Source organism: Xenopus tropicalis, chromosome 8 (genome assembly GCF_000004195.4).
Source record: "Xenopus tropicalis strain Nigerian chromosome 8, UCB_Xtro_10.0, whole genome shotgun sequence".
In the NCBI taxonomy this organism is placed as follows: domain Eukaryota; kingdom Metazoa; phylum Chordata; class Amphibia; order Anura; family Pipidae; genus Xenopus; species Xenopus tropicalis.
Window position 1 is genome coordinate 110,310,507 of NC_030684.2, and position 26,841 is coordinate 110,337,347.

General features: G+C 37.1%; 1 protein-coding gene across 12 annotated transcripts in view; it reads right to left on the reverse strand.

Moving 5' to 3' along the window:
* The window catches only part of ryr3 (ryanodine receptor 3), a 244,769-nt gene that overhangs the window by 129,645 nt on the left and 88,283 nt on the right, over positions 1-26,841 (reverse strand). For all 12 annotated transcript variants that reach the window (XM_031891310.1, XM_031891309.1, XM_031891308.1 and 9 more), the window contains 17 exons: positions 24,695-24,859; positions 24,054-24,175; positions 23,647-23,836; positions 21,314-21,449; positions 20,972-21,067; positions 18,854-18,972; positions 17,719-17,852; positions 16,449-16,690; positions 14,247-14,439; positions 13,891-14,107; positions 13,509-13,613; positions 11,916-12,019; positions 8,908-8,991; positions 6,394-6,553; positions 6,042-6,189; positions 2,661-2,866; positions 2,031-2,205 (listed from right to left, as the gene is read on the reverse strand). In XM_031891310.1, the coding sequence (XP_031747170.1) occupies positions 2,031-2,205; positions 2,661-2,866; positions 6,042-6,189; positions 6,394-6,553; positions 8,908-8,991; positions 11,916-12,019; positions 13,509-13,613; positions 13,891-14,107; positions 14,247-14,439; positions 16,449-16,690; positions 17,719-17,852; positions 18,854-18,972; positions 20,972-21,067; positions 21,314-21,449; positions 23,647-23,836; positions 24,054-24,175; positions 24,695-24,859 (2,596 nt within the window). The remainder of the gene's footprint in view (positions 1-2,030; positions 2,206-2,660; positions 2,867-6,041; positions 6,190-6,393; positions 6,554-8,907; positions 8,992-11,915; positions 12,020-13,508; positions 13,614-13,890; positions 14,108-14,246; positions 14,440-16,448; positions 16,691-17,718; positions 17,853-18,853; positions 18,973-20,971; positions 21,068-21,313; positions 21,450-23,646; positions 23,837-24,053; positions 24,176-24,694; positions 24,860-26,841) is intronic.

Sequence of the window (26,841 nt, forward strand, 5' to 3'; positions counted from 1 at the left end):
TGCTGGAAGATGATATGTAGAGTAGCTTAAGGTTCTTGGGCACAGCTCATAGCTCATTTATTGTAATCCGAATGTTAAAGGGATACCAGTAACAGTATAGTTAGTGAATGGTTTGCTGCATGCCTTGACTAAATCTATGATATCCACTTACCAATTAAAGAAATAAATGATTGTCCTTCTATGTGAACATGGTTACAGGACCCCTACTCCTAAATAAACTGCTGTCTGTTGGCACAGTGAGCCACTTTTACTCTTCCGTTAAATGCTCAATAAAGTCCTACTTATAGCACCCAGCTGAACTACTACTCCTACATTCCTCAGCTAGCTGATACTGCCTACTTCATTTTAAACAGATGGAAGGCTCTGGAAATATCAAATTATTCTAAGACAATAAAACTGTAAGAAGACATTTCATATAAAAGATTATTTTTGGAATCCTGACAATGTTTCTGATATTGCATATAATGCCATTATTGTGTGAGATAAAAGCATTCTTATCAAAAAGCAGCAAGATGTTAAGTGGTATGGCAGTATTGCATAATAAAAGAAAATATTATTCTAAGCAAATTTATAGTCAAGTAAGGAAAGTAGTATCTGTTTGTTGCTATTCTTTGCACTCACTGCTGGTTCTGACTTTTAAAACCATTTATCAGAAACCAGTCCTCCTGCGGTAAAGACTCCCACTCCTATAATGCCATAAATACATCTTCAAAGGTTTATTAATTTGCTATCTTCTGTTACTTTGCTTGAGTATGTGGGCGATACTGATTCAATAGAAATTACAGTGACAAATAACTTTTTGTTGTACAAATTTTAATCAATGTATACTGTAAATCAAGATCAACATTTTTTTTGTACTTAGCACTAACAGACAGATATGGTAAAGCTTAAAGGGAATAGCAGCACACACTATACGGCATTACTCAATATCACATTGGTTTTCTTTGCCTTATTTGAACATTAAGATAAAGTCAATATGAAAGAAGGACAAAAAGATGCTTATTATATAGACATTGCCACGTTTGGCCTCACTCTGAATTCTACTTGCTGCAATAAAAATACTTATATTATGTAAAAAAATGTTAACAGGATATGCCTGAAAGAGGCCTTATTGAGCCCTAAAGTGCTCTAGGAAGCCCTCAGAAAAACACCCCACTAGCTTCAGATTTTAAAAATAAATACTATTTCTATCAGAGAAGAGCAACAGCTTTAAAATTAAATCATATAATAGATTTAATAGTGCAGCAATTGTACACATCAACTGACATCCATATCTTTCCATTAATGTGATGCATTTCAAACATAAGCTACTGATGTACAGACAAAAGGGCCTGAAGAGAAGACACTTTTTGTATTTATGGGGGACCAAAATCATCTTTATGTGGTAGCTTTCAATTACCAAAATAAGTTCTGAATAGTGGGAATGATACCACTGCAAATGCAAACCTATACTGTAGCCTTACTTACCAGGGTATAAATATCTTATTTTTTACTGAGTTTGCAACTTAGTATTTCCTTAAAGGAGTTAACAGCCCTAGAAGCTCCCTGTGTTTAAGATGGCAGCTGCCATTTTAGCTTGATCTGAGTAACTTCTGTGCTGCTGGTAGCACAGACTACAGCAGTAATGGGAGGAGGAGAGAGCAGAGAGAGGAGGAGGAGAGAGGAGCAAGCTGTGCAGACTCGTGCCAGGCCTTGAAGGCTTTTTCCAAGTGAAGGAAGTCTAATAGCACATGTACACACAAGAAAATAAATCTCAGCAGTTCTGTGAGTGTTTATGGCTGTATTTACATAGAACTTTCTTATAGAACTCACTTAGTTTTTAACTTTCCTTCTCCTTTAAATCCGTTTTTTGCCCATATTTCAGGGTTGTCTCTAAAGATGATGAGCAGCATATATTTACAGGTATTTATACTTAATTGTACCCTACAGAATTGTGAAGGGAAAGGGTTCAATGACTTTCCTTTAAACCATGCCACAATCCATTTATACTTTTGTATAAAGATGAGCAAAGCATTCAGAAGGTTACTTACCATTTTCAATTTCAAAGTCAGCAAACGCCAACTCAGACCCCTGATTTGTTATGAGCAGCTCTCCATTTAGTGTGAAGATCATTGATTTGTCTTCCAAATTAATCATACACCCAACAACATCTCCAGGCTGCCAGCTGCGGCCAAAGAAGGAGCTGCCCATGTTCCAACACTGAGCCTGCATACACATGATAAAATATATTTTATGTGATAAAAATGCATAAACATATGTGTGGATTCTATTATTTCTGCCACAATACAGGCTCATTCTGATATTTTATTGTACTTTATAATGTCAGCTACAGACACAGAAGAACATATTTTACGAGCACTAGCCATTTCTACAAACCAAATAAAAGCTCTTTTGGCTATCCTGATATCCCTGTTTCTAAATGAATGAGTGCTCACCTACAACTGCAAGGACCAAAAAGAGTGCACACAGAGAATACAAAAAGATATAACCACAAACTACTGACATTTGTATAATAAATCCTATCATGCCTCTCACAAAAATGTATATTTCCTTCCAATCAGGTGTGCATGCAACAAAATGTGATGTCCGCAAAGCTAAGTTTATATTATTATTATATTATACCCGTACAAAAAGATAGCAATGGCAGCTCCAGTACTTACCCTGCTTCCCTCAAATACAAATGCCTGTTCATCTGCACCTAGTTCAATATCAGGTCTACAGCCAGGCCTGGCCCATCCTACACGCATGTCACCTCCGGTCACAACTTCAAACTCAAAATACCACTTTCCAGTTTCTACAGCATATGTCTTCTCCACTCTGAAGAAGCGAATCTTGTCGATGCCAACCCGCTCTGTCATTTGGTCAGCTGCAAATACAAACACAAGAAATTTGATGCCACTTATAGATTAGAAATTTCATCAGGCCAGAAAACACTCAGGCCTTGCATATGGGGGGATTTCACCATATAAATTCCACTACATGAGGACAGAAATTCTAAAACATAGGATGACATGGGGAATTGTCTAGCACAAGAATGCAGAGTAACCAATTAGATATCTGCTTTCATTTATTCTGGCAGCAGTAGAATGATCAGTTAAATGCTGATTGCATATGACAGACTTGTCAAGTGTCCGCAAATCAGCACTTTTAGTCACTCACAGTAATCATATAAAAGTCCCAACTTGGCAGGTTAGCCTTTCTTCAAAGTTTAGCCCTTACATAACCATATCTTGAGGCCTGTAATTGTTAAATGCCATTTAAAAGTATCAGTAGAATAAAGACTTCCAGTGTGAAATATCAACTATTGATTATGTAAATATCTTTGTGAAACCCAAAGTTGTTTAATGACTTCAAGCAGGCATTAGAACAAAGTAGCTTTACATCATTATGAGAATATTCTCAGTAACACAGAAACTTTTGTATTTCTCCTTCCCCCAATGATTTCTTTCATTTTTATCATTCTGTTTATTAAATACTCAGTTGACTTTTAAATAAACTGCTATTTGGGGGAATTGATATATAAAAGTCTAAATCACCTAAAAGAAAATGGCTGCGATAAATTATATACGTATAATAGAAGCGTAGATTTGTCTTCAAAACAAACAAAAAAGGCCCATAACCTTGCAATTACTTTAACAATACATGACCCTATATATATATATATATATATATATATATATATATATATTTGATGCTGCTCTAAGCTGAGCCACAGAAGCCAATGTGATTTTGGCCTGGAGAATAATATCAATGCCTTTTCCCCCTGTCTGCATTATCTGCTAATCACCTGTGATCCAGCTGCAGGCAATAGCCCACTTAAAGGAGAAGAAAAGGAATTTGGCATTTTATTACCAATAGATAAGTCACAATAGTGGAAGCTAGAATTCTATATTTAAATCTGTAGAAAGCTTTACCATAGGTAAGTAAACAGCCCTAGAAGAACCCTCTGTTTGTTTAAGATAGCAGCTGCCATTTTAGTTTGGTCTTAGTAGCGTCCATGCTGCAGATCTGGCTGCTGGTAGCTCAGATTACACAGCACAGTTGGTAGGGGGAGTGAAAGATCATGGGAGGGGGTGGAGGAGAAAGGAGAGGGAGAGCAAACCGAGCAGACTCATGCTGTGCCCTGAAGAATTGTTCTCAGAGCAGGAAGTCTAACATAGAAGAACATGTGTACACAAAAAAAGAAAAAAAAAATCCTGTGTTTCTTTTGATAGAGTGCAGCTTTTCTGTGAGTGCTTATGGCTATATTTACATAGACCTTTCTGATAAAGCTTACTTAATTTTTACCTTTCTTTCTCCTTTAAGGGGCTATTTAAACGTGCCTCTCCCATACCCTGGTGCTGGATCATAAGCATTTCTGCTGTGACTAAAGGTGGCCATACACAGGCCAATTTCATCTGCCGATATCAGTCCTTTAGACCAATTCGGCAGTTTATCTGCTGTGTATGGGCACCATTGATGGGCCTCCCTGACTGACATCTGGCCCTTGGGTAAAAAATTGAATTAGCCCATAGATGAGCATATCGGGAGAAGATTCGCTCACTTGGTGACCTCGCCAAATGAGTGGATCTTACAGTGTATGGCCACCTTAAGCCTCCTGTCCCTAGCTCCTGAGATCCTGTATTCCTGAAACCTTGTTCCTTGCTCCAGAATCCTGTCTGTTCCTGCCCTTGCCCCCCATGTTGTGTGTCCCCCATTTTGATCATGTCCTGATATTTGGATTCTGCTTGTCTGCTACCTGCCTTGCGAACTTCTTTTGCCTTGCCTGGCCTGCCTTGACCCTGTGCCGAATTTGGACTTTGTTCTCTGCCAGTTCTTAACACATTTCTGCTGAGGTCTATGTTTTTCAGTTTTTCTTTATTAAATCTTTTGTAAAGCCTACTATGTTTACTCTGCATATCAGCTCAATACATGGCATTTGGTACAAGGGATTGTGATATAAACTAAGGATGTTCAGCCTTGAGGTGAATGATTGTCATCCATACCTTCCACTATCCAGTGAACTTGAAGAGAGCAAAGGCTCTATCAATAAAAAATCAAATCCCAGATCAGGTGCCTTAGTAAACCTCTCACATTTTGTAAAGGTTAGTTGGCTGAGCAGCTGAAAGGTTAATTTTGGTTATTTTGTATTTTTGTATTCTATTTTTTTGGTCTGTTGGCATGCTATGCTATTTTGCTTCAAAAACACTGGACACAATGTCAGGTCAAGTGCAAAAACTTCCAATGGAAAATGTGACCTTAAAAAACTATTACATTATCACAAATGGTAATGCCCGACTTCTAAACCAAAAGAGCTCCCATAAATTTGAATGAACCACTTGGAATGGTGGGTCTGGGTGCACATGCCCCAAATCTTTAGCTAAGGGGGATAAAACTTCTTCTGGCAAAAAAATGGACTGACATAGATATGCTGCTTAAAATTTGCTATTTATTAAGAATTGAATACATCATAGTACATTTAAGCCCTATGCATTTTGTGCCTATACTGGGCACTTAATCATAGGCCCATGTCAAGCAGAAGTTGTACTGTACTGTTTACCACTATTAGAAATTTATTTTTAGCCCTTTGGATTTACCTGGACTACAGTACATCTACCAGCATCCCTACACAAGTAAAGACTATTAACATCTTTGGAGTAGCTAGTACAGGTAAGGGACCCGTTATCCAGAAAGTTCCAAATTACGGAAAGGCCATCTCCCATAGACTCCATTATAAGCAAATAATTCTAATTTTTAAAAATGATTCCCTTTTTAACTGTAATAATAAAAACATTACCTTGTACTTGGTCACAACTAAGATAGAATTAATCCTTATTGGGGGCAAAACAATCCTATTGGATGTATTTAATTTTTAAATGATTTTTTAGCAGGCTTAAGTTATGGAGATCCAAATTACAGAAAGATTCCTTATCCGGAAAACCCCAGGTCCAATACCCATATACATGTTTTATTTTTGAGGTTAAAAATATAATTAATCTGTCTACCTTAAGTACTACAATTATATCACTAATAGGTACAGAGAAAGGTAAAAGGGCACTTACTAATTTCTTGGTCTGGTGGTTCGATATTATATCCATAGCCAATAAATGTTCTCACAGCTTCACGCAAGCTGTCTCGATTTGATTTCTTAGTTCGTTCATCTAGTAAAGCATATGGCACCAAGCGGGGATTGCGTTTATTTTTCAAATCCTAAAGAATATAAGTTCACACACTATTACAATCTACACCTTTTCTAAAATCTTGTATCAAGAACCAAATGCTGCTTATTCCCTGAGTAAAATGTTAAATAGTTCACAGGGGAATAAAAGCAGGATTTGGCACAGAGACAATTCAGGAGAAGTATCATACACAGAACACCACAACAATAAATATTGATTATATGGTGTTGCTCACCTGCTGAATGCCATAGGTCCATCCTTGTTTTATCCTGTCTTTTGCCCACACATTGTGTGCATTCTCTGCAAGTTTATCAACTAAAACTTCTTGTGCAGGTAATAGTTTCACATCTGAAAGGTCCAATGGGGCAGGTTTGTACCCATTAGACATCATGTAGCTGAAACACAATATTGTGGGTATGTTAATATTCAATTAAGGCAGAAATACTAAGCTCAATAAGTGTTAGCTGTTAAAGGAAAACTATACCCCAGAATGAATACTTAACCAAAAGATAGTTTATATTATGTTAAAGTAAAAGTAACACTAAAAGTTTTTAAGTAAAAAAAATCCAACTATACGACAATCGATTGATCGATCCTAGCCTTCCTTCTGTATAGGAAGGAGTCAGGCTAGGATCGATCAATCGACCGTTGCATAGTGGATTCTGCTTCTTCTGGATCGCCGTATCCCCGTATTTGAAATGTCCGGATGCAACATTTTACACGGTATTTTCTAATAAAGCATTTAAAATAATGAACACTGGGAAGGCAGGGCAATTATTGGAGCAGGGTATCAGATTTTTTACTTAAAAAATGTTAGTGTTACTTTTCCTTTAAATAACCTATTAAAGGGGACCTGTCACCATAAGAAATAATTCCAGATTGTTTTCAATTGTGTTTGTCAAGCAAAATAAACTTCACGTACACCATATAAATTAGTTTAATCTTATTTTCTTCAGCCTTGGAATTCACAGTTGCAGCAAGCAGGCGGGCGCCATTTTGTGGACACTATTATTAAGGCAAGCTTTGCATCCTGTCAAAATCTTATTTCTGTGCCAGTATTGGGGGACCTGATACCCATGTCCATGCACTGGTTACAAAATTAGATTGTGAGAAGGGAGGGGGAATGTGAGGAGTGCAGCAACATCTTAGAAGTTCTAAATTGAAAGTAAAGGTAACTGCCAGGCCCACCTCTATGCCTAAGGCATCGACAGTTGGGATTTTTAAATGCCTTTATAATGGGTATGGATGTGTTTGAGTTTCATATTTAATTTGAAATGGGCTTTTATTATATAGCTTTGTATGCCTGAGTGACAGGTCCCCTTTAAAGAATCTCGCCAAACTGGAATATATATATATATCAGTAAATATTGCCCTTTTACATCCTTTCACTTGAGCCACCATTCAGTGATGGAAGAAGTGTGGAAGCAAAAGGCAGAACTCTGTCCATTAATTGGCTGATGTGACGTGTATGTGTGCCTTGGCTTGTTTCAGTGGGCCGTAATTCATATGATCCCAGGAGGCGGCCCTTAATTCTTAAAATGGCAGTTTTCTATTTAGGATTACCCAATAGCACATACTACTAAAAAAGTATATTCTTATGAAAATGGTTTATTTAGATGAAGCAGGGTTTTACATGAGCTTGTCTATGCAACATATTTTTTTATAGAGACCTGCCTTGTTTGAGGGTATACTTTTCTTTTAACCAATACACCTTTCAAGCTTATGATTTAGCATGACTCTACAGTTTGTATTTCTCTACTTAAGTATGAAAAAAAAGTTCTAAGTAACTGCCCAAATCCTTGCACCAAATTGCAGTTCGAATTATGAGTTGCTTAATCAAGAATGCTTCTGTTGCTGAAGGAATATCAATTATATATTGTATGTATCACTTCTCTGGAAATTTGTTATCCAGAAAGCTCTGAATTACAGGAAGTAGAGTCCATTTAAAGGAGAAGGAAAGGCTAATAAAGAGTTAATCTCAAGCTGCAGGCATACCTTCAGTTGTCTCAATAGTGCCCTTAAGTCTCCCCATATTTCTCTCGTTGAGATGATCAGAAGCCTCATAGGCAAAAAAAACGCTGAGCTCTGTAAAGAAAATTCCCATAATGCCTTGCTCCTGCACCAAGACCAAGACCGGAGTACATGCACAGTTTGTAACACTATGAGGAAGCTTCCTGCTGATTGGCTCAGATCACACATTCCTATGGGGGTAGGGAGTTTTCAGCATTCTTAAAGGAAGAGGGGAGCAGGAGAGGGGAGAGAGGAGAGCTGAGAGCTGCGCAGACTCTGGCACAAGAAAACAGACACAACAAATCCTGTTTCTTTTGACAGAGAAGTCAGTGCAGCATTTCTGTGAGTGCTTATGACTGTATTTACATAGACCTTTCTGATAAAGCTTACTTAGTTTTTACCTTTCCTTCTCCTTTAAAGAAAATAATTCAAAATTTTAAATATCTGCTTTTTGTCTGTAACAATAAAACAGTACTTTGTACTAGGGGGTACGTTAACTGCATGAATCCATATTGGTGGCAAAATACTATTAGGTTTATTTAATGTTTATAAGTTTATTTAGCAGCCTTAAGGCACGGTGATACAAATTATGGAAAGATCCCTTATTCAGAAAAGCCCAGATCCCAAGCATTCTGGATAACAGATTTTATACCTACACCAGAAGTTGCCATTTTGTTTAATTTTTTGCTTCATAATAGCATTACTTGCTCTTAAGTAAATGTAACTGATCTATACATACTTTTTGGGAAGTTTAACTTTCTTTAGATTTTCTTCTGCTGTTTGATTTGAATGAACAATGAGACACCCTAGGGCCAGCAAAGTTCTAAGAAAAAAAAGAGATTATAGTGGTAAGTGCAATGTTAATATTTTATTTTATTTCACATAATATAATTAACATATAACATAACTTGATTGCAATGAACAAAGTTAATTAGTACAGTAAAAAGAGAGTATTCCCATCCCAGAGTAAGTAGAGAACAGCATTGGTATTTAGACTTGACTTCAGCAGGGTAGAAAACTGTGGTGGGCTGGAGGAAGGCAGATCTTTACTTGCAGTTGACACTAGTGGGTAGTGATTTGCAGGTCGGCCCGATACCCGCGGGTTAAACTACAGGTCGGGCAGGTTCTGGCCAACCTCACCACAACTGCGAGTTGCGGGCGGGTTCAGGTTGAGCACTTCAGCTCACCCTCCCCACCTGCAACCTTACACTGTCGGCTTCCTCTTCTGGCTCTCTAATTTATAGGTGTGCGCCCTGCACGCCCCGGCCCCTTTTGTGACATCAATGCGGGGCAGGCGTGGGTCTAAAATTAGAGCAACAGTACCTATACAGCATAATGTGGATCTATTCAAACAAATCATCACACCTACGTTTATCTAATAAATGCTGTCACACGTACCATGGTGCTTCATGTAATGTTATCTGTATATGTATGCTGCAAGGTTATGTTATCGAGCGTAAACCTAGATGACTTAAGTACTGTGAGTGACTGCCTCAAATATATAAGCAAAACTGTGTATGTGTAGAGAGTAGATCTTTAAAGGTAGTTAGATACTGAACACAGCTGGTACCAGGGAAACAGATTAATTCAGTCATTGTTAAAACTATTCAAAAGAACTTTTGGTATAAAAATATAAGGGATCTACAGCAAAAAGGCTCCTCATATTTTTGCAGCCAGTAGCATTTATAGGCTGGTGGGAGTTGTATTGTATTTCTATAACAGTTGAAATGATACATGCTGCAGATCTTGCTTACAAAATTCTATGAATTAGGCATACATAGAAACACAGGAACACACACTCAAAGTTAGAGTTCACCATTTCATAAACAGGCCTCTAATAATCCCATAGGACTGAACAGAGCATAGGGGAATTTTAGGCTAGTGCCAAACAGGGCTGATTTTCGGCCTGCAGAAAATTGCAAGCTGAGAATTAGTCCCTACGCTGGCATCAGCCTCCTACCTTGCCGGCACTCGGAAGCATTATCCTCGCTCGGGTGCAGCTCAGGTTTTTGCCGATATCTGCCACGTCTGCCTGGACCTGGGTGGAGGCAATAATTCCGGGTGCAGGCAAGGTAGGAGGCTGGTGCCATCTTAGGGGCTAATTCCCAGCCTGTGTTTTTCAAAGGCCTAAAATCAGCCCCATGTAACACTAGTCTAACTAGTCCCACTTTGATAAATCTGCCCTGAAACTGTTACACTAATACACTTAACATTTCTCAGTTAAATGTAAGAGAGTAATGTGAAAATGTGTTAAACATGCTCACGTCAAACTCTCATGTTTACAATCATCTAAATCAATTCCTTCCGCGTAGACCTGCTGGAACCCAGCCAAAAAGAGGTCAACTTGCTAGTTTATTTTTAGGCCACTGCAGGGTGTGTAGCACTGTAAGCATGTATCCTTTATGTCCAAATATACCAAACATTCCGCAGGTTCCAGACCACAGAAGTTTAATCTTGAAACAGATTCCTAGAATTAACGAACTTAGTACTTTGAGAGTAAGTACTAGAAAGAAAATACCAAGCTTCAGCTTTGTAAGAAACAGAAAGTGGACTATAATTTTCCAGCATTGTAAAGATGAAACACTGAAGACTCTAAAGTAATTATTTCTTGTTTTTAAGTGGATGGGTGACAAAGAATCATAACCTGAACTAAAACTAAAATCTGGTAAAATATTGGAACTCAAATAATGTCCTTCTTTCTGAAAGACTGCTGCTGAACAGCTTTGTAATATAACTCTTGTTAGGCTTTACATTCATTTCAAGAAAAACAAGTGGCTAAAGCAGCTAGAGTATAGTTAATGAAGCATCAATATACTAGGGCAAATGCTTGTGTATTAAAAATTAGGACAAGCAACCCATTGAAGACTCAGTGACAAGTTTTGAAAAGTAATCCCATTTGGCCAGACCAACTTGAAATTACTGAAGTCTTGTGGCTAAAAATGCTTTATAAATATTTGTCTGGTTGTAGGCAAGGGGGCAACTCTCGAAAAAGGAAAGGGATAGAAGAGGGTTAGTCTCTCTTTTTCCAAGGGGCATATTTATAAACACTAAAGACAAACATCACTATTGCCCATAGCTACCAATCAGCACTTGAACGGTCACCTACAAGTTAGAAAACAAATGCATAGATCTGATTGGTTGCTATGGGCAACATGACCAGTGATGTTTCTTTCCAGTGTGTATTTATGATTTAAGTGGTTGGTTGGTCTTTTGTCTTTAAGAGACTGATATTCTTAAATATGACCACACAATATTTAAAGGCAATTGTATTATTTGTTTTTAGAAAGGATCATGTTAATAAAACACCCTAAATCTGCTTAAAAGGGCAACTGGACATACAACCAGGTAATATTGCACCTCATTTATTGTTTTAGCCCAACTACTTATCTTATTTGCACTTGGATTTTAATGTGTGTAAAACGAACACTTTTAGCCTTGTGGTAACTGAGAACAGCATGGTGCTGTTAAGCTTGAGTCACATATTAACCGTAGTTGCATTACACATAAGCCAAGTGACATAAAAATTAATTGCACAAAAAATACAATGAAAAAGATTAAAAAAAAACTAATACTCAAGAGTGGAATAGCTATGTGTATCTCCATAGCAGTAGTATTACCTGAACACTGAAAAATAAATGTATATTTAATGAGGGTACCCTTATTTCAGAGATCCAGTTAATAATCTATATTAGATGAAGCAGTTTCTCTACAGCTAAAACCACAGGGTGGCAGTTTCTTCCAACTTACTTAAGTGTTTCTGTGGACATCTGTAAATTGTAATTTTTCTCAGTCTCTGGTAGTTTGGAGAACTCTACCAAGCAAGGATGCTGGCGTTTATTATCATCTCGAACCTAAAATCAGCAACAAATATTTATTAGATATAAATGACTTGTACTGAACAGAACCTGCAAGATGAGTTAAATAGATACTTATGCTAAAGCGATATAGACATGGAGTATTGTTATGTACATTTTATTTGTGAACCTAAGAATTAGTGCTTTTAATCCTAAAACTACCATTTTTTATCATTACAGAAAATTGGTGCCTCATTTACTAAAGTGCAAAAAACAGGAGTGCAATCCAGCATGTTTTTCCCAAAATGGTTCCTAAAATGGCAATGTAAATGCAACTGCTAAAAGTCACTCTGATACACAGAACCACAAAATTCAAAGCCTGAGACTGATTGTAAATAGCACATAAGCTGCAACTTGTGTATTTCTTATGCAATTTTTCTAGCTACTTGTATGTTGGTTTCTATACAAGATTACTAACTTGGCCAGCTTTTTACCAAATATTTTACTTACCGGTATGCTTTACATCTAATTTTAACAATATAGAATTCATTGGTCTTTACACAGAAATCTAATGTGTAGAACAGAAATCTAATGTGTAGCACTTGTTTCTAAGTTTTGGAGTGAATAACTGCAGGGGCAAAGAGTCTTGCAATAGTTTTCATTAAATGTCAGTGTCAGTTTGCTATCCTGTGTGCCATTACCCCAAATTCTTGGAAACATAAACACTCTAACATCAACTATATAAACTATGAATGCATCTCTTAGTTTATAGAGTTCTAGAAGCTATTACTAAAGGTACACAACTGTAAACCTTACATGAATCCCACTGTTATTTACCTATTAAAGGAAAACTATACCCCAGAAAGAATACTTAACTAACAGATATGTCACTTAATATAAATTATTTAAAAATCTCCAACAAAAAAAATATATAGAAGCAACCACCAGTTGACTCGCTGGCGTGCTATACATGCACTACCCCCAGATGGGCATCACCTTTAAAATACTAATGCTTGGGACTAGTATTAAAGAATCTCACCAAACTGGAATATATATATATATATATATATATATATATATCTCAGTAAATATTGCTCTTTTACATCCTTTCCCTTGATCCACCATTTAGTGGTCGGCTGTGTGTTCCCTCAGAGATCACATGACCAGAAATAGTGTAGCTTTAACTGTAACAGGAAGTAGTGTGGAAGCAAAAGGCAGAACTCTGTCTATTAATTGGCTGATGGGGCCTAGCATGTATGTGTGCTTTCACTTGTTTGTGTGCACTGTGAATCCTATGATCCCAGGAGACGGCCCTTAATTCTTAAAATGGCAATTTTCTATTTAGGATTACCCAATAGCACATACTACTTAAAAAGTATATTTTTATGAAAATGGTTTATTTAGATGAAGCAGGGTTTTACATATGAGCTTGTTTAATATATTATTATAGAGACCTTCACTGTTTGGGGGTATAGTTTTCCTTTAACTAAGCTGACAAGCTAAAAAAAAAAAAAAAGAGAAAAAAAAACACCTTACAAAACATTACCTTGCCATAAATCCACCCAAGTTCAATTTTGTTCATGCCCCAAAGTTCATGAATGTTTTCAGCCAGTTTATCTCTGATCTTTTCAAGATGAGGAGGTAAGACAATCTAAGAAACAAAAAATTTAAGGTAAAGTAGCATATATGGACCAAATTATCTTTGTTTGTATGAGGCTAATAACCGTATCCATTTTGTGTGTAAATATAAACCTGCTATAGGTCTTCATGATAAATTCACTCAGTATTTGTGTTCTCTGAAGCATTAAAGTCTTCATATACTGTATAATCTATATATATATAATCTGTATCTATATAATTCATTTTATCAGTTAAATTTGAATAAAAAAACACTAATTAAATGCACTTATATTTACAGTGTGACAAACCTGGCTGGTATCTATTGGGCATGGGATAAAGGAAGCTTGTGAGAGAAAATGTGTAGTGCCCAGCAAATCTCGAACTCCATCAAAATCCCTCTTGTATTCTTTCACAGGTTCCACTCTCATTTTCTCTTTTGGAAGTAAGGCCTCATAGCATGGTGCATAACCAGCAGGTGGCAGAAACTTGAACTCTCCATGACGGCCACCAAGAAGGAAACGAACCCTACAATATAATATTGAGATGCCATCCTCATAAGTGTAGTAGTAATAAATGCTCTATATTAGGAATTAGCACTGGATATGTAAATGACAGTAACCCAATTACATTTTAGACAGAATGACGATAAATGTATGTTACTTACTTTACCCCTGCAGAAAAGCTGACTACAGGAAAAAATAGGCCTTCGGTATTAAAATTCTCAAACATGCCCTGAACAGGCTGGCCATTGATGCGAAAAGAAATGCTGGGCACACCTAAGTCCAAACAACAGCTGACCACATCATCAGATGCCAGTAGATGCTGGTTTGTTGAGGCCACTGCCCTTGGAACACGACCTATAAGAAAAAAAAATTCCTTGTTGGCACAGGAAAAAATTTATGTATAAAGGAAAGAATGGACTCCACTAAATATCAGAAAATTCTGGATGCCAATGTGAAACAGTCAGCTAAGAAGTGGAAGCTTAAAAGGGAATATGTCTTTTACATGACAATGATTCTAAACATACCTCAAAAGTTACCTCAAGCAACTTGAAGAAAAGCAAGCTAAAGGATTTGCAATGACCCTCACAGTCCCCTTGACTTACATATCACTGAATATCTGTTGTCTCTTAAACAACATGGCCCAAAAACATCTTGGATAGTGATAAGCAAATCTGTCCCTTTTCGCCACGAGGATACCACATGACTTTTTTGAAGCGGCCGTGACTTTTTTTGACATAACCACAACTTTTTTCTTACTGCGAATTTTTGATGCAGCAGTTTTGTGACAAAAATTTGCCAATGGTGAAATGCGGGAACAAAGGGGACCCTCTCAGTTGCTTGAACTTTTTCTCATGAGTGATTTCATATGGGGGACATACTGAAATTAGTCTCTATTGACATATCTGTTTTTCAAAAACACATAGATTTTTTTATGTATAATTTTGAAATTTACCATATACTTCATTTCCCAGGGTGTCACAGCCATGTGACCTGTGCTCTGATAAACTTCAGTCACACTTTATTGCTAAGCTGCAAGTTAGAGTGAAATCACCCCGCATAGCAGCAGCCAATCGGCAGAACAATGGGAAGGGAGCAAGATAGCAGCTCCCAGTAGATATCAGAATAGCATCCAATAGTAAGAAATCCAAGTCCGGCTTGGCAGTTAAATGGGTTTAAGAGAAACAATAGGGGATATGAATGCAGTTCTAATGTATAGCACTGGCATCTTCTGAAATCGCAGACTCAGGCACAATGCACTGACATGGCACCTTCACACCAATATTAAAAATACATTTGTTGGTTCAAGAAGAAAATTTTAAAAGGTATAGTGAATTATTTGCTATGTAAACAGTGTAATTTAGAAATAAAAACTACTCCATAAAAATTATGACAGAATCCCTTTAAGGTCAGGATTTTTAATGTGCTTTTAGCTTAGGGGAATATACCCTTGACTCCCTGGCAAGCATTTCCACCTCAAACTTTTACCAGAAATAGGGAGGTCATATGGGAATGCTTCTTTATGCATACTTCCTAGAGAAGCCTCTTGCTTCTTGGGATTAAACATAGGTTAAACATAAGCCTCTCGGGATTAAACATATTCCACAGCTTTTCCTTTCTGGACCTTACCCAACTTTCTGCCCAATTCCCTGCACCTTTACCTCTTACAAATGTGTCACTTCCAATCTGTTTAAGCCACAATGACCTGCCCTTTCCTTACCCAGTCAAGGTTCCTTTACCTTCAAATCAGTTGTAGCCCCATTCCCCACCAAAGAAGCCAACCTTAATAACTAGGCTGTATATCATTTTTGAATGGCATTTGCTTTTCTCCAAATCCAGTAGCACCATACCATATAAATGGCAGAAAACTAAAACTGGCCTTGCTAGGACTGAACTTGTCACCCAAGTATACATGCATCAAGCACTAGAGTCTCATTTACATTCATTTTACTTTCAGGAATGTATCATATATTAACCATTTTCAGATTGTCTGTGCTAAGCATTCTCTTTAGCTGTAACATAAAGACTCTGGCACTGTTGCTCTATTGTACCCTGTTTCCCCGAAAATAGGACATCCTCTGAAAGTAAGGCACCCCCCCGATTTTTCACCCCCCTCGGAAAATAAGGCACGCCCCGAAAATAAGACACCCACCTATACGATGAAATAAATGTGTACTGTATTCTTCCTCATGGAAAAATAAGACATCCCCTGAAAATAAGACCTAGTGCATATTTTGGAGCTTAAAAAAATACAAGACAGTGTCTTATTTTCGGGGAAACATGGGTATATGCAAAGAAAAAACAATATAAATTGTTTCATGAAACAACTCCCAGCCCTACACCTTTAGAAGGAGATTTAAACTTACCAGACCATAAATGAAGACCATCAAAGCCATAGGAGAAAAGGTCATCCCCTACACCATTGCCTCCCCATCCTTCACCTCCACCAGGATATGGAGCATAACCAGAGGTAGAGGCCCAGCCTACACGTAGGTGCGTGGGCTCTGGTGTTAGAAATGGATCCACCTGGTCAATAATCATCTCAAAATACCATTTCTTATACTGCGCTGAGCCTTCAGCCACTCCAAGGAAGATGTTAGGCCTCATGCTAAAATAAGAAATTTCATATTTTACAAACATCTTCTTAAACTTGCATTTTACAAAAATTCAAAAACTATACAAAACACTGTTTAGTTGAAGCAAAAAAGGTGAAGCATTGAATCTTCATTGCGGACATCTTTATCATGACTTTACATTAAGCAAAGGATAGGTAATTTACCTAAACTTTGAGGGAAGCAAAATGCAAACCTTATTGCTCCTTAAAAAGAGATCTTACATCTGAGGTCTAGCTGCATTCTGCACCTTGTGCTGGATTAAAAATCTGCCACAAGATATGAAGTACAGTGCCTTTGGGCACATTGAATCCCCCTTCTTACTGCCTGACAAGATTTTAGACATGTAATGGCAATAAGAATGTAGACAAATTATGGTCATAAGATTGTATGGACCCTCTCTTTGGATGCTAACAGGGACTGCTACTTACTAAAGACTTGTGGCACAGGGTTTTTCAACTGGAGGCAATATGTAAAACATTGCACAAAACTGGGTAGAAAGGCGAAAGGCTCTTTCATGTATCGTGTGTCACATAAACATAAACATAACATAGAGGGGATTATAGGCAGTTGGGGGATGTTCTTTTTTCCCATAAAAACAATCAACGCACCAGAGGTCACCCCTTTAGATTAGAGGAACGGAGCTTCCATTTGAAGCAGCGTAGGTGGTTTTTCACGGTGAGGGCAGTGAGGTTATGGAATGCCCTTCCTAGTGATGTGGTAATGGCAGATTCTGTTAATGCCTTTAAGAGGGGCCTGGATGAGTTCTTGATCAATCAGAATATCCAAGGCTATTGTGATACTAATATCTACAGTTAGTACTAGTGGTTGTATTTATAGTTTATGTATGTGAGTATAGATTGGTAGGTGTGGGTTAGGTGTGCTGGGTTTACTTGGATGGGTTGAACTTGATGGACACAGGTCTTTTTTCAACCCTATGTAACTATGTAACTATGTAACTATATACATAAGAAGCTGCAAGGACAATTTTCTAATAAAATACAGAACACAAACCACAGTATACCTGGTGACATCATTAACCAAACGTGTTTGTAAAAGTAAATCTCTCCTAGGCAGCAGGTTATCACATATGAGGTTTTGGTTTGTGCGAACAGCCACCCCATTGCACACACACAAAGAGCAGAGGACATCCAAAACCTAAAAAGGAGAAAAGAAACATACACTTTTGACTCAGTTGTGTCAGCTAGATATGCCATGTGCAGTGTATATCTATTATTGCAATAAAAAAAGGTTAAACAAACCTTTTCACGTAGTTTTGTAAGACCTAACTTTAAGCCACCAGTGCCTACTTTTTCACTTTTCTTTTATATCCCAGAAATTGCTCAAATTCAATTTTATTCATATACTGAAATCAGTGGAAAAAGCTGAAGTGTGCCTGTAGTGGTTCAAATATCTGTCACCCTGTAACACTCTGCTTGCTGGCTGGTTGCCTTCTTTATAACAAGTGAATAGGTTAAAAAAATGACAATCCATTGATTTTGGGACAAGGAGGAAGTTATGGGCCTATTGCCAAGATGCCCATTAATAGCACAAAAGTCAGAAATTTCTGGGTGTTTCCTTAATTTCAAAAAGCCTTCCTGTTTTGGATAACTCTTCATACTAGATTGAAATAATATATACTGTGATGGTTATGTCAGTAATAGAAATGGTTGAGTTTATAGTAAACTAAAAGCAGAGCTTGATCTGTATCATTGCAGAATGCTGAAACATTAGCCATCTATCAATAGATTGAAATAATTCTAGAAACAGTCCACAACCAGTTCCTCAGATGCTGTTTAAACTATGCCTTACTTTTTTTCTATGTTCTGCATGTATGATTCACCTGTTAGAAAAGCACCTTCCTTTGTGATTATGTACTTCATAGAAAAACACTTAAGAGCCAACTGCTTTGCTTTTCTATTTCTAAAAGTCCAAATTTAGGGTTGATATTATACATGGCTCTTTTCAATGTAAATGGAGGAAAACTTGATGTTCAGCTTGGTTACCTGTACCGCAAGAATGCAGTATAATACATTTCCCCAGTTTAGAAAGACACTATACCATATAAAGCAAAAACTAGGTTTTTTAGAATGTTTTGAGCAGATAAAATTCAGCAGTAATAAATGTTCTAGTCTGAAATTCTAATTATGCAGATTTACCTTGTGGTTCCGTCCATGCTTGTCCAGAAGAGAAATTATAGATCGGATGTGTCCCTTCTCTATTAGATTTAAAGCCTCTGGGCTTTCAATCAAGATGCAGTGCAGAACTTCTAATATACCTACAGAAATATAAGAAAGAACAATTTAATATTTGATTTAGGGAACATTGAAAGTTAACCCTCTAACAATGGCTTGAGCTGCATTTACAATTAAAAATAGACACAGAAGGAAAATTTATCATTAGCGAGAATAGCATCTGTAGCATTTAAACTGACCCTCAACTGTCACTAAATGTTTAAGAAAGGGGCACATTTACGAAGCAATCTGTAAATGGGTTTTTGCAAGTACTCAATTTTTCCGACATTGCTCTCGAAAAGTTTTAGTTTTTCGGAACTTTTCCTCGAGAAATTCTAATTTTTCAAAAAGAATTCATAATTTGTTAGTAGTTAACTAAAATAGTAAAAGGCTCGAAAAATTCATGATTTTCGAATGTAAATTAAAAAATTTTGTACAACTGATAATCGCATTATGGTGAAATTTTAGAATAGATACAGACAAATCTTTTGTGGAAAATTTGGTATTTTGCTAAATACAACATTTTGGGATTTGGCAAATCCTTACTTTAACATCCTACTTTTTTAATTTCTACTTGCAGCTCTGACTGAACAACTGAACACCATACAGCTAAAGTTATCAAATCTGCTAAAATGATCATGGTTTTTAACAATGACACTACACTTCAAGAAGACCGTTGGATGGCTTTTTAGCAAGTGATAAAATACAGGGTTATGAGAGATAGCTCTTAGCAAAAATCCAGGGACTGGTCCGACTGCCATCTTGGAGTCAGGAAGGATTTTTTTCCCCCAAACTCAAGAGGATTCAGATGGGGCTTTTTGCCTTGTTCTAGATCAAGAAGCAGTTAAGCAGGTTTAATATAGACATTAGAGATGTAGCGAACTGTTCGCCGGCGAACTAATTCGCGCAAACATCGGGTGTTCATGAGTTCGCAAGTTTGCGAACTTTTCGTGTATGTTCGCAATTTGGGTTCACGTGCCGTTTTTCCGCTGCGTTTTTTCTCGGCCTAAAAACGCAGCACAAGCCACACATGGCGTTTTTCAGCAAATCCCGTTTCCATGGTGCTAATAGCGCGAAATAGCAAAAAACGCCGCGTATTTCCGCTAGGTCTGCCAGCTGCCTTTGCAGTTTTACGCAACGCTGTGTCAACAAAGTATTTTTCAGATAAATTTTTGCCCTTGATCCCCCTCCTGCATGCCACTGTCCAGGTCGTGGCACCCTTTAAACAACTTTAAAATCAGTTTTCTGGCCAGAAATGGCTTTTCTAGGTTTTAAAGTTCGCCTTCCCATTGAAGTCTATGGGGTTTGCAAAGTTCGTGAATATTCACACTTTTTGGCGTAAGTTTGCGAACTTTTTTTTTGAGGTTCGCTGCATCCCTAATAGACATGAAAGGTTCAACTTATTTTACTATGTATATGGACTGGATAATTCACCAGTTACTTATTACAGTTACTTATCTAAATTAACTTCCCAGCAGCCCTCTTCTTTTTCCAAGCAAATTCTTTCAATTTTGCTGGTCAGCACATAACCACATGCAATTAGAAATTTCCCACTGTATCGGTTATGTGGCAACCTCAGGGATGAAGCGGTTCTTTATACAGTTATCTCCATATTCAGCTTTTTGTCTCAGCAATAGCAGTAATTAAAGCATTTATTGTTTCTGAAATACAGTGTTATATACCTTTAAGTGCCTGTTTCACATCAGCAAGTCCAACTGTGAAAAAAAGTCCTCAAACCCTCACACCCATCCTCGTGAAGAAAAATCCTTTACAAAGGGTTCACATCCAAAGCAGCCACTATATATTCTCTCTTATGCAAGAGTTTTCAGTTCTAGCAGTTGTGGCTTAAATGCTTAACCCCCTGTGCCAGCATAGCTCTGCTCCTCTGCTTCCTCCATATTTTGTTTTTACTCTCTCTTATATATATTTCTTACTTATATATTCTCTTACAGTTTGTCTGACATCTGATGTACTGTACATGTTTACAGCTTTGTATTTCAGAATATGTAAAATTCACATTAGAAAATCAATGTAAAAACATACCTGAAGAAGATTCAAGACGCTCTAATTTACTAATAAGCCAATCAAGATTATTGGAAAACTGGGCGCAGTTGCTTCTGTTACCGCGTATCAGGGCAGCTAAAAATAAAATTCTATATTAGCAATGCAACGGCTGTGTTGTACAGATCAAAACAATGTCAGCATGCATGAACCCAACAATAAAATGCTTTTAAAGGAATAGCCTTTTAATGGCACTCGTGTGGCACTCGTGTCTGACTAGTTATACCATTCAATAAGAGCAAGACAACGTAAAATATTATGGCTCTAGTGGGGGGTCAGTGAATGGTCATCTGCCATTAGCATGAATGAACAAGTTTCTCTCACCTAACAATTCATAGAGAAGGTTCATGATTTCCTTCCATGCTGGTCCGTCTTTTTCCCCCAGAAATTCAGCAAAGTGTGCTGCGCTGCTATACACATTTAGGCGATCAATGCAGTTCAACACTAGGGCCAGCATTCCCTATTAAAATGGGGAGAATGTCAGTGGTCAAAAGCAATCATCCTGTTCCTCAATCCACCATAGGCTAATTCTATTATAAATTGCCACTTTAGAAACATTATAGATAAATATAGTATGCAGTCCCTTAGAAACTTTGGACGGTAGAGGTTAAACTGTGCTCTTGCATTTAAACTGCAAGCATGTAGCCATAAAATCTTTCAGCAGACTACAGTACGTTAAAGGCATCTATATTATGCCACCTATCTTTTCTACTACAAACTCTTTCCTACACCACTAAAAGAGGAATGAACAAGAGTTATAGTAGCAGCTATTTCACCAACATGCTGAAGCTATCATTTTAAATGCATCCTACCAGGATATATATATTTTGTCGGCAGCTGCTTGAAAGTTTTATAACAGCTGGAATTGCCTATATTTGCACTTTTTGCATTTTGCAAACCATATTAAATGTATGACAACATTATACACAAAAATATTTAAAACAAATCAACAAGTCATTTTTTAGAGGGTGTTGAAGTATGTGTAGTAGGGATGCACCAAATCCATTATTTTTCGGTTCAGCCAAACCCCAAATCCTTTGTGAAAGATTCGGCCGAATAGCAAACTGAATCCAAATCCTAATTTGGAAAATAGGCTACGGAAGAATTAAATAGAAGCACATGCAAAAAATCTGGAACCAAATCCTGGATTCCTTGCATCCCTAATGTTTAGCAGTTGTAAATTTAATGTATATATATAATTAAAAAATGGGTATGGTGCACTGTCTATTAAATCAGTTAAAAATAAATATATGTGTTTGTTTAAATAGAACACAATATTATGTTATCCATATAAACCCTATCCTACCAACAGCTATTCAGTTAACAAACCTCTGTGACAGTTGCAGTCAAATGAAAAGTACTGATATAGAACAGAAGATATACATGAAATGGGGTTCATTTCTCAACAATCTTATTTTAGTGGTTTTAGGGGTTTTTTTAAACCACAAAAAACTCATTTTCAAATGTCTAGTCATTTATTTAAAAATCTGCATATAAAAAGCACAAATGAATTAAAATGGGGAACAAAAATAAATACAAAAACCAAGACTTTTACATTTCTATAAGAATGTTTATGTGCTTACATACAAAAAACCTGAAACCTCTAAACAATAAATTAAATAAATTTGCCTAGGAAAGGCACTGACCTCTATGTGACATTGACAGCTTTAAAATCCAATTTTTAGCCCTAAAAACCATGATTCATGACAACGAAAAAAATATGCGTGTTAGTAAAAAGGCCTTGAGAGGAAACTTCTGCGACTTCGGCAAATTGTGGCGCCGCCATCCCACCAGCGATTTACATTCTAGCCGGTGGGATGGCATTTCGGGGAGATTAGTTGCCCGCGACAAGGCCCCAAGTGTCTCTTAAAAACAAAGTAAATGCAGCTAGTGCTGTACTGCAGTATAACTCCACAGTAGCAGATAAAATCCAGAGAGGGAAGATGGATTTGCTCACAACTGATTAAAATACAGGGGGCTTATTTATAAACACTGGGCAAATCTGTTCCTGGGCAGTGACCCATGGCAGCCAATCAAATGTTTGATTTTGTTGTTCTACCAGCAGCTAGGGGTTACTGCCCATGTGCAAATTTGCCCCATGTTTATAAATGAGACCCACAAACTTAATAATAATTATACCACTTCTGCTGTCTCACAGCTTCCCATACAGACCCTCCTACCACTTGGCTATCTTTGGAGAGTATTGCACTAATTCATAATACACTATGGAAAATAGCTACTTAGAGCTTTTAGTAGAGGTATAGGATGTGTTATCCAGAAACCCGTTATCAAGAAAGCTCTGAATTATGGGAAGGCCAACTCCCATAGACTCCATTTTAATTAAATAATTCACATTTTTATGAATGATTTCCATTTTCTCTGTACTAATAAAACAGTACCTTGTATTGATCCCAAATAAGATATAATTAATCCTTATTGGGGCAAAGCAATCATATTGGGTTTATTTAATGTTTAAATGATTTTTTTTTGTTGGTAGACTTAATGTATAGTGAGCCAAATTACAGAAAGATTCTGTATCCAGAAAACCCCATGTCCCAAGTATTCTGGATAACAGGTCCCATACCTGATTAATAAAACCAGTAACATAATTAAAAATAAAATTATTTTGTATGGCTGCTGAGAAATGTTCTTTTTACCTCCTCTTTAAAAAGGTTTTGACGGTTCTTGAGGGAACGGAGCTTATTTTGTTTATCTTCATGTTCTAGTTCTTCCTCGGGAGGCTTGAAGTAATCAATCAAGTCTTGCAGGGTTTGAACTACCTCCTCAATAGGCAGGGTGATGGGGGTTGAACCAGCCCAGTTGTTTCCAGTTACAGAATCCAGATCACTAAAAATAAATAAATACATCTAATTTAATCCAAGAGGTAACACAGACAATTATTGGAGTGCACCGTTACTCATATAAATCCCAAGCTAAACATCACATTTGGCTTGTGTGGGGCATTAAGCAATGAAATGTATTAACAATTGCTAAAGAATACAGAAGAATTTGTCAGTCCCAAGATTGTTTTTGAGCCTATTCTGAGGTCACTGAGTAAGTGTACCTGATAAACTGACTAAACAAAGCTGTGGTGTTACGAATGATTCTAGCAGCTTGGGACTCTTCATGCTGGCACTTCTGAAGAGTGACGCCATCATCCATATGGCCTTCTTGATGTAGGATTGCCTAATAAGCAAAGGACAATATGTTTAGCAGACCATATATAAAGCTCAGTGTCTGTCTACTAATATTGTTGTATTAATAACTTAACATACCTTTCCTTAAATAGAACATGGGCCTGATTTATCATTATTTGCAATTTTCAGCAGGGATTAACAATTAAGAGGTGATAAAAAGCATTTCTGCCACTGCAAATTGAACATCATCCATATCGCTACTAATGGCTTCATATTATCTACTAAGGATATTAGCTTTGATAATTCATTATTACCTTCAGAGTATAACATTTATAGAACAAAGAAGCAAATATTTAGGTTGATGATACTCTGAAAGTACTGAACTGTGGTAATTTTCATAGTGCATTTTTTTTAAAGAAAGTTTGGGGCACAGAAGACTATAATGCAACTTGAACATTAGCAGTAAAATTCAAATGTATTATAAGTTCCTTTAAATACAAGTTCACAGGAAAATACAGTATCTAAATGGCACAAGATCTAATGAAAACTATGAAGGCAAAAAACATACTCTTCTCTTTAGTGGTCCCAGGCGTGCTGTCTTGGCATCTTGGGCTTTGTATGTCAGCCAAAGACCGCTGTTAACATGCTGGACAAAACAGATGGAGTCTCCATACTTTATCTCTGCTGCTCCCATGCCATCAATGTCACGTTTTGAGCCTGTGTCCAGCTTTTCCTTAAGTGAGAAGGAACAAAAAGAGAAGATGACATATTCAGTACAAAAGCAGAATGGGAAATTCTAATAGCTTGACTGACATTTCCAATCAAATAAGCAGGAAGAGATGGAGACGTATGGAGGTAATATAATAAGAGGTTTGCCGTAGGTCTGTACCATGCTGACTGTACCGCCTACCAGCCCCAAAGGAGGTTCTGTGAAGTTCCAAAAATAGGCATTCAAGAGCGCTATATTCATGAATGGTTGGAGGAAAGTAGGGCTTCCCCATTCTATCTGACATACTAACTTTCACAGCATACAGATATTAAATGCAGAACCAGCCTTGCCCCAGATGCAAGTGTCCTGTGAATAAGCAGAAATGAGTGGAAATGTCACCTCACAACACCCTAGAAATTCCTTCAGTGCATCTATATAAACAGCCCCAAGTTTTTATGCATCCCAAATGTGCATCTAAGGCACAGGTACACAGGATGCTTTTTGCCTGCACTGGAGAAGATTAAGGCAAATTCAGTCAACTAAAGAATAATATGTAATGCATTCAATTTACTACTGGCGATTTACATTAATGAAGGGAGCTTTATACATTTTGTTGCCAAATATAAAAATGAGCACCAGTTTTGAAAATCACTTTCTACTAAGTTACACTGTAATTACATAGCATAATTTGCAGTTGAATTCAAATGTATGTTTGGTGAAATTGGTCCAATTGATTATATTCTGTAGTGTGAAGCCATGTACACAGAACATATTCTGTAAAAACCTGTGCATATTTAGGCATTATTTGTTCTCTATTTTACTTGGGCTTCTACCCAAACTGGTTTATGCGAGCTGGCACCAAACTGGTCAGTAAAAATAACTAGGTTCTGTAGTGCAGTGAAGTGCAGAAAGATGGAGTGTTCATATTAGATGGTGAATTGGAAAGACTACAGAGAGCTGCTTCTTCATATTATCTATAATATAACAGTCATCAGCCAGATTAGCTTCACATGTAAAATTAGACCTGCCTTAAATCTCTACTACATTTTCCTCTTGCTTTAGCCCCTTCCTTGCAGAGTATCTCTTTACATCCGTCAGTGGCTTCCTTAACACAGAATGGCTATATATACTAACTGGTATAGTGTGTGGGTGTTGTGGCTGGAAAATCAATCCCACATCATTTCCCAATATTACACCAGGAAAACCAATTCAATGATCCACTGGGTAAAACAGCAGTAATTAGGTATCTGAAAAGCATACATTCTGCAGTATGTTATTTGCAAGAGTTGGTGCAAGATATCCAATTCAGGGTTCAAGTAGTTAATTACAGAAGAGTCTAGAGAAGCAAATGCACCTGCAGAGTGAGAATGCAGAGAGAAATACAATAACCTAACTGAGCGGAGATCAATTTCCAGATCTGACATAAGAGGTACTAAAATATTAAGAACTCTATCATTCATATAAAAGAGAAATGGGAACTGAAACTACATTCTTATTATTATTGAAGTTAAATAGGGAAATGTATTAATGCGCAACCCAGCAATGCATCAAATACCAACTGAACTCAGCCCTGGCAGACTCATTTTAGTATAGCTTTTGTTCAGTATGCTTCCTCAAGGCAAGCTAATGTTTTTAACTTGCAAAGAATGGCTAACGCTGTTCACTTAGGATAGAGCATGAATCACTGACTTAAATGCACATGTTCATCAGAAATGCAGCAAGGCATTCCTATCAGTATTCTATTCTGTCTGTCCCTGTAATTAAACCATGGTTTAATTGCTAGTCTGAGGGAGAGAGCATTAGATATATATCTATCTATATATATATATATATGGATAAAGCCTGATAGTTTTGGGGTATAACAAGAAACCATTAAAATATCTCTCTGCCCGTAAAAACTCGAACTCCAGTTATGGTTAGAATACTCTAATGTCTGGTATTTATTACGCGCAAAAAACCTAAAAACTCAAATGTAAAAATTTGCCATGTAAAAGCTTGCAAGTTTC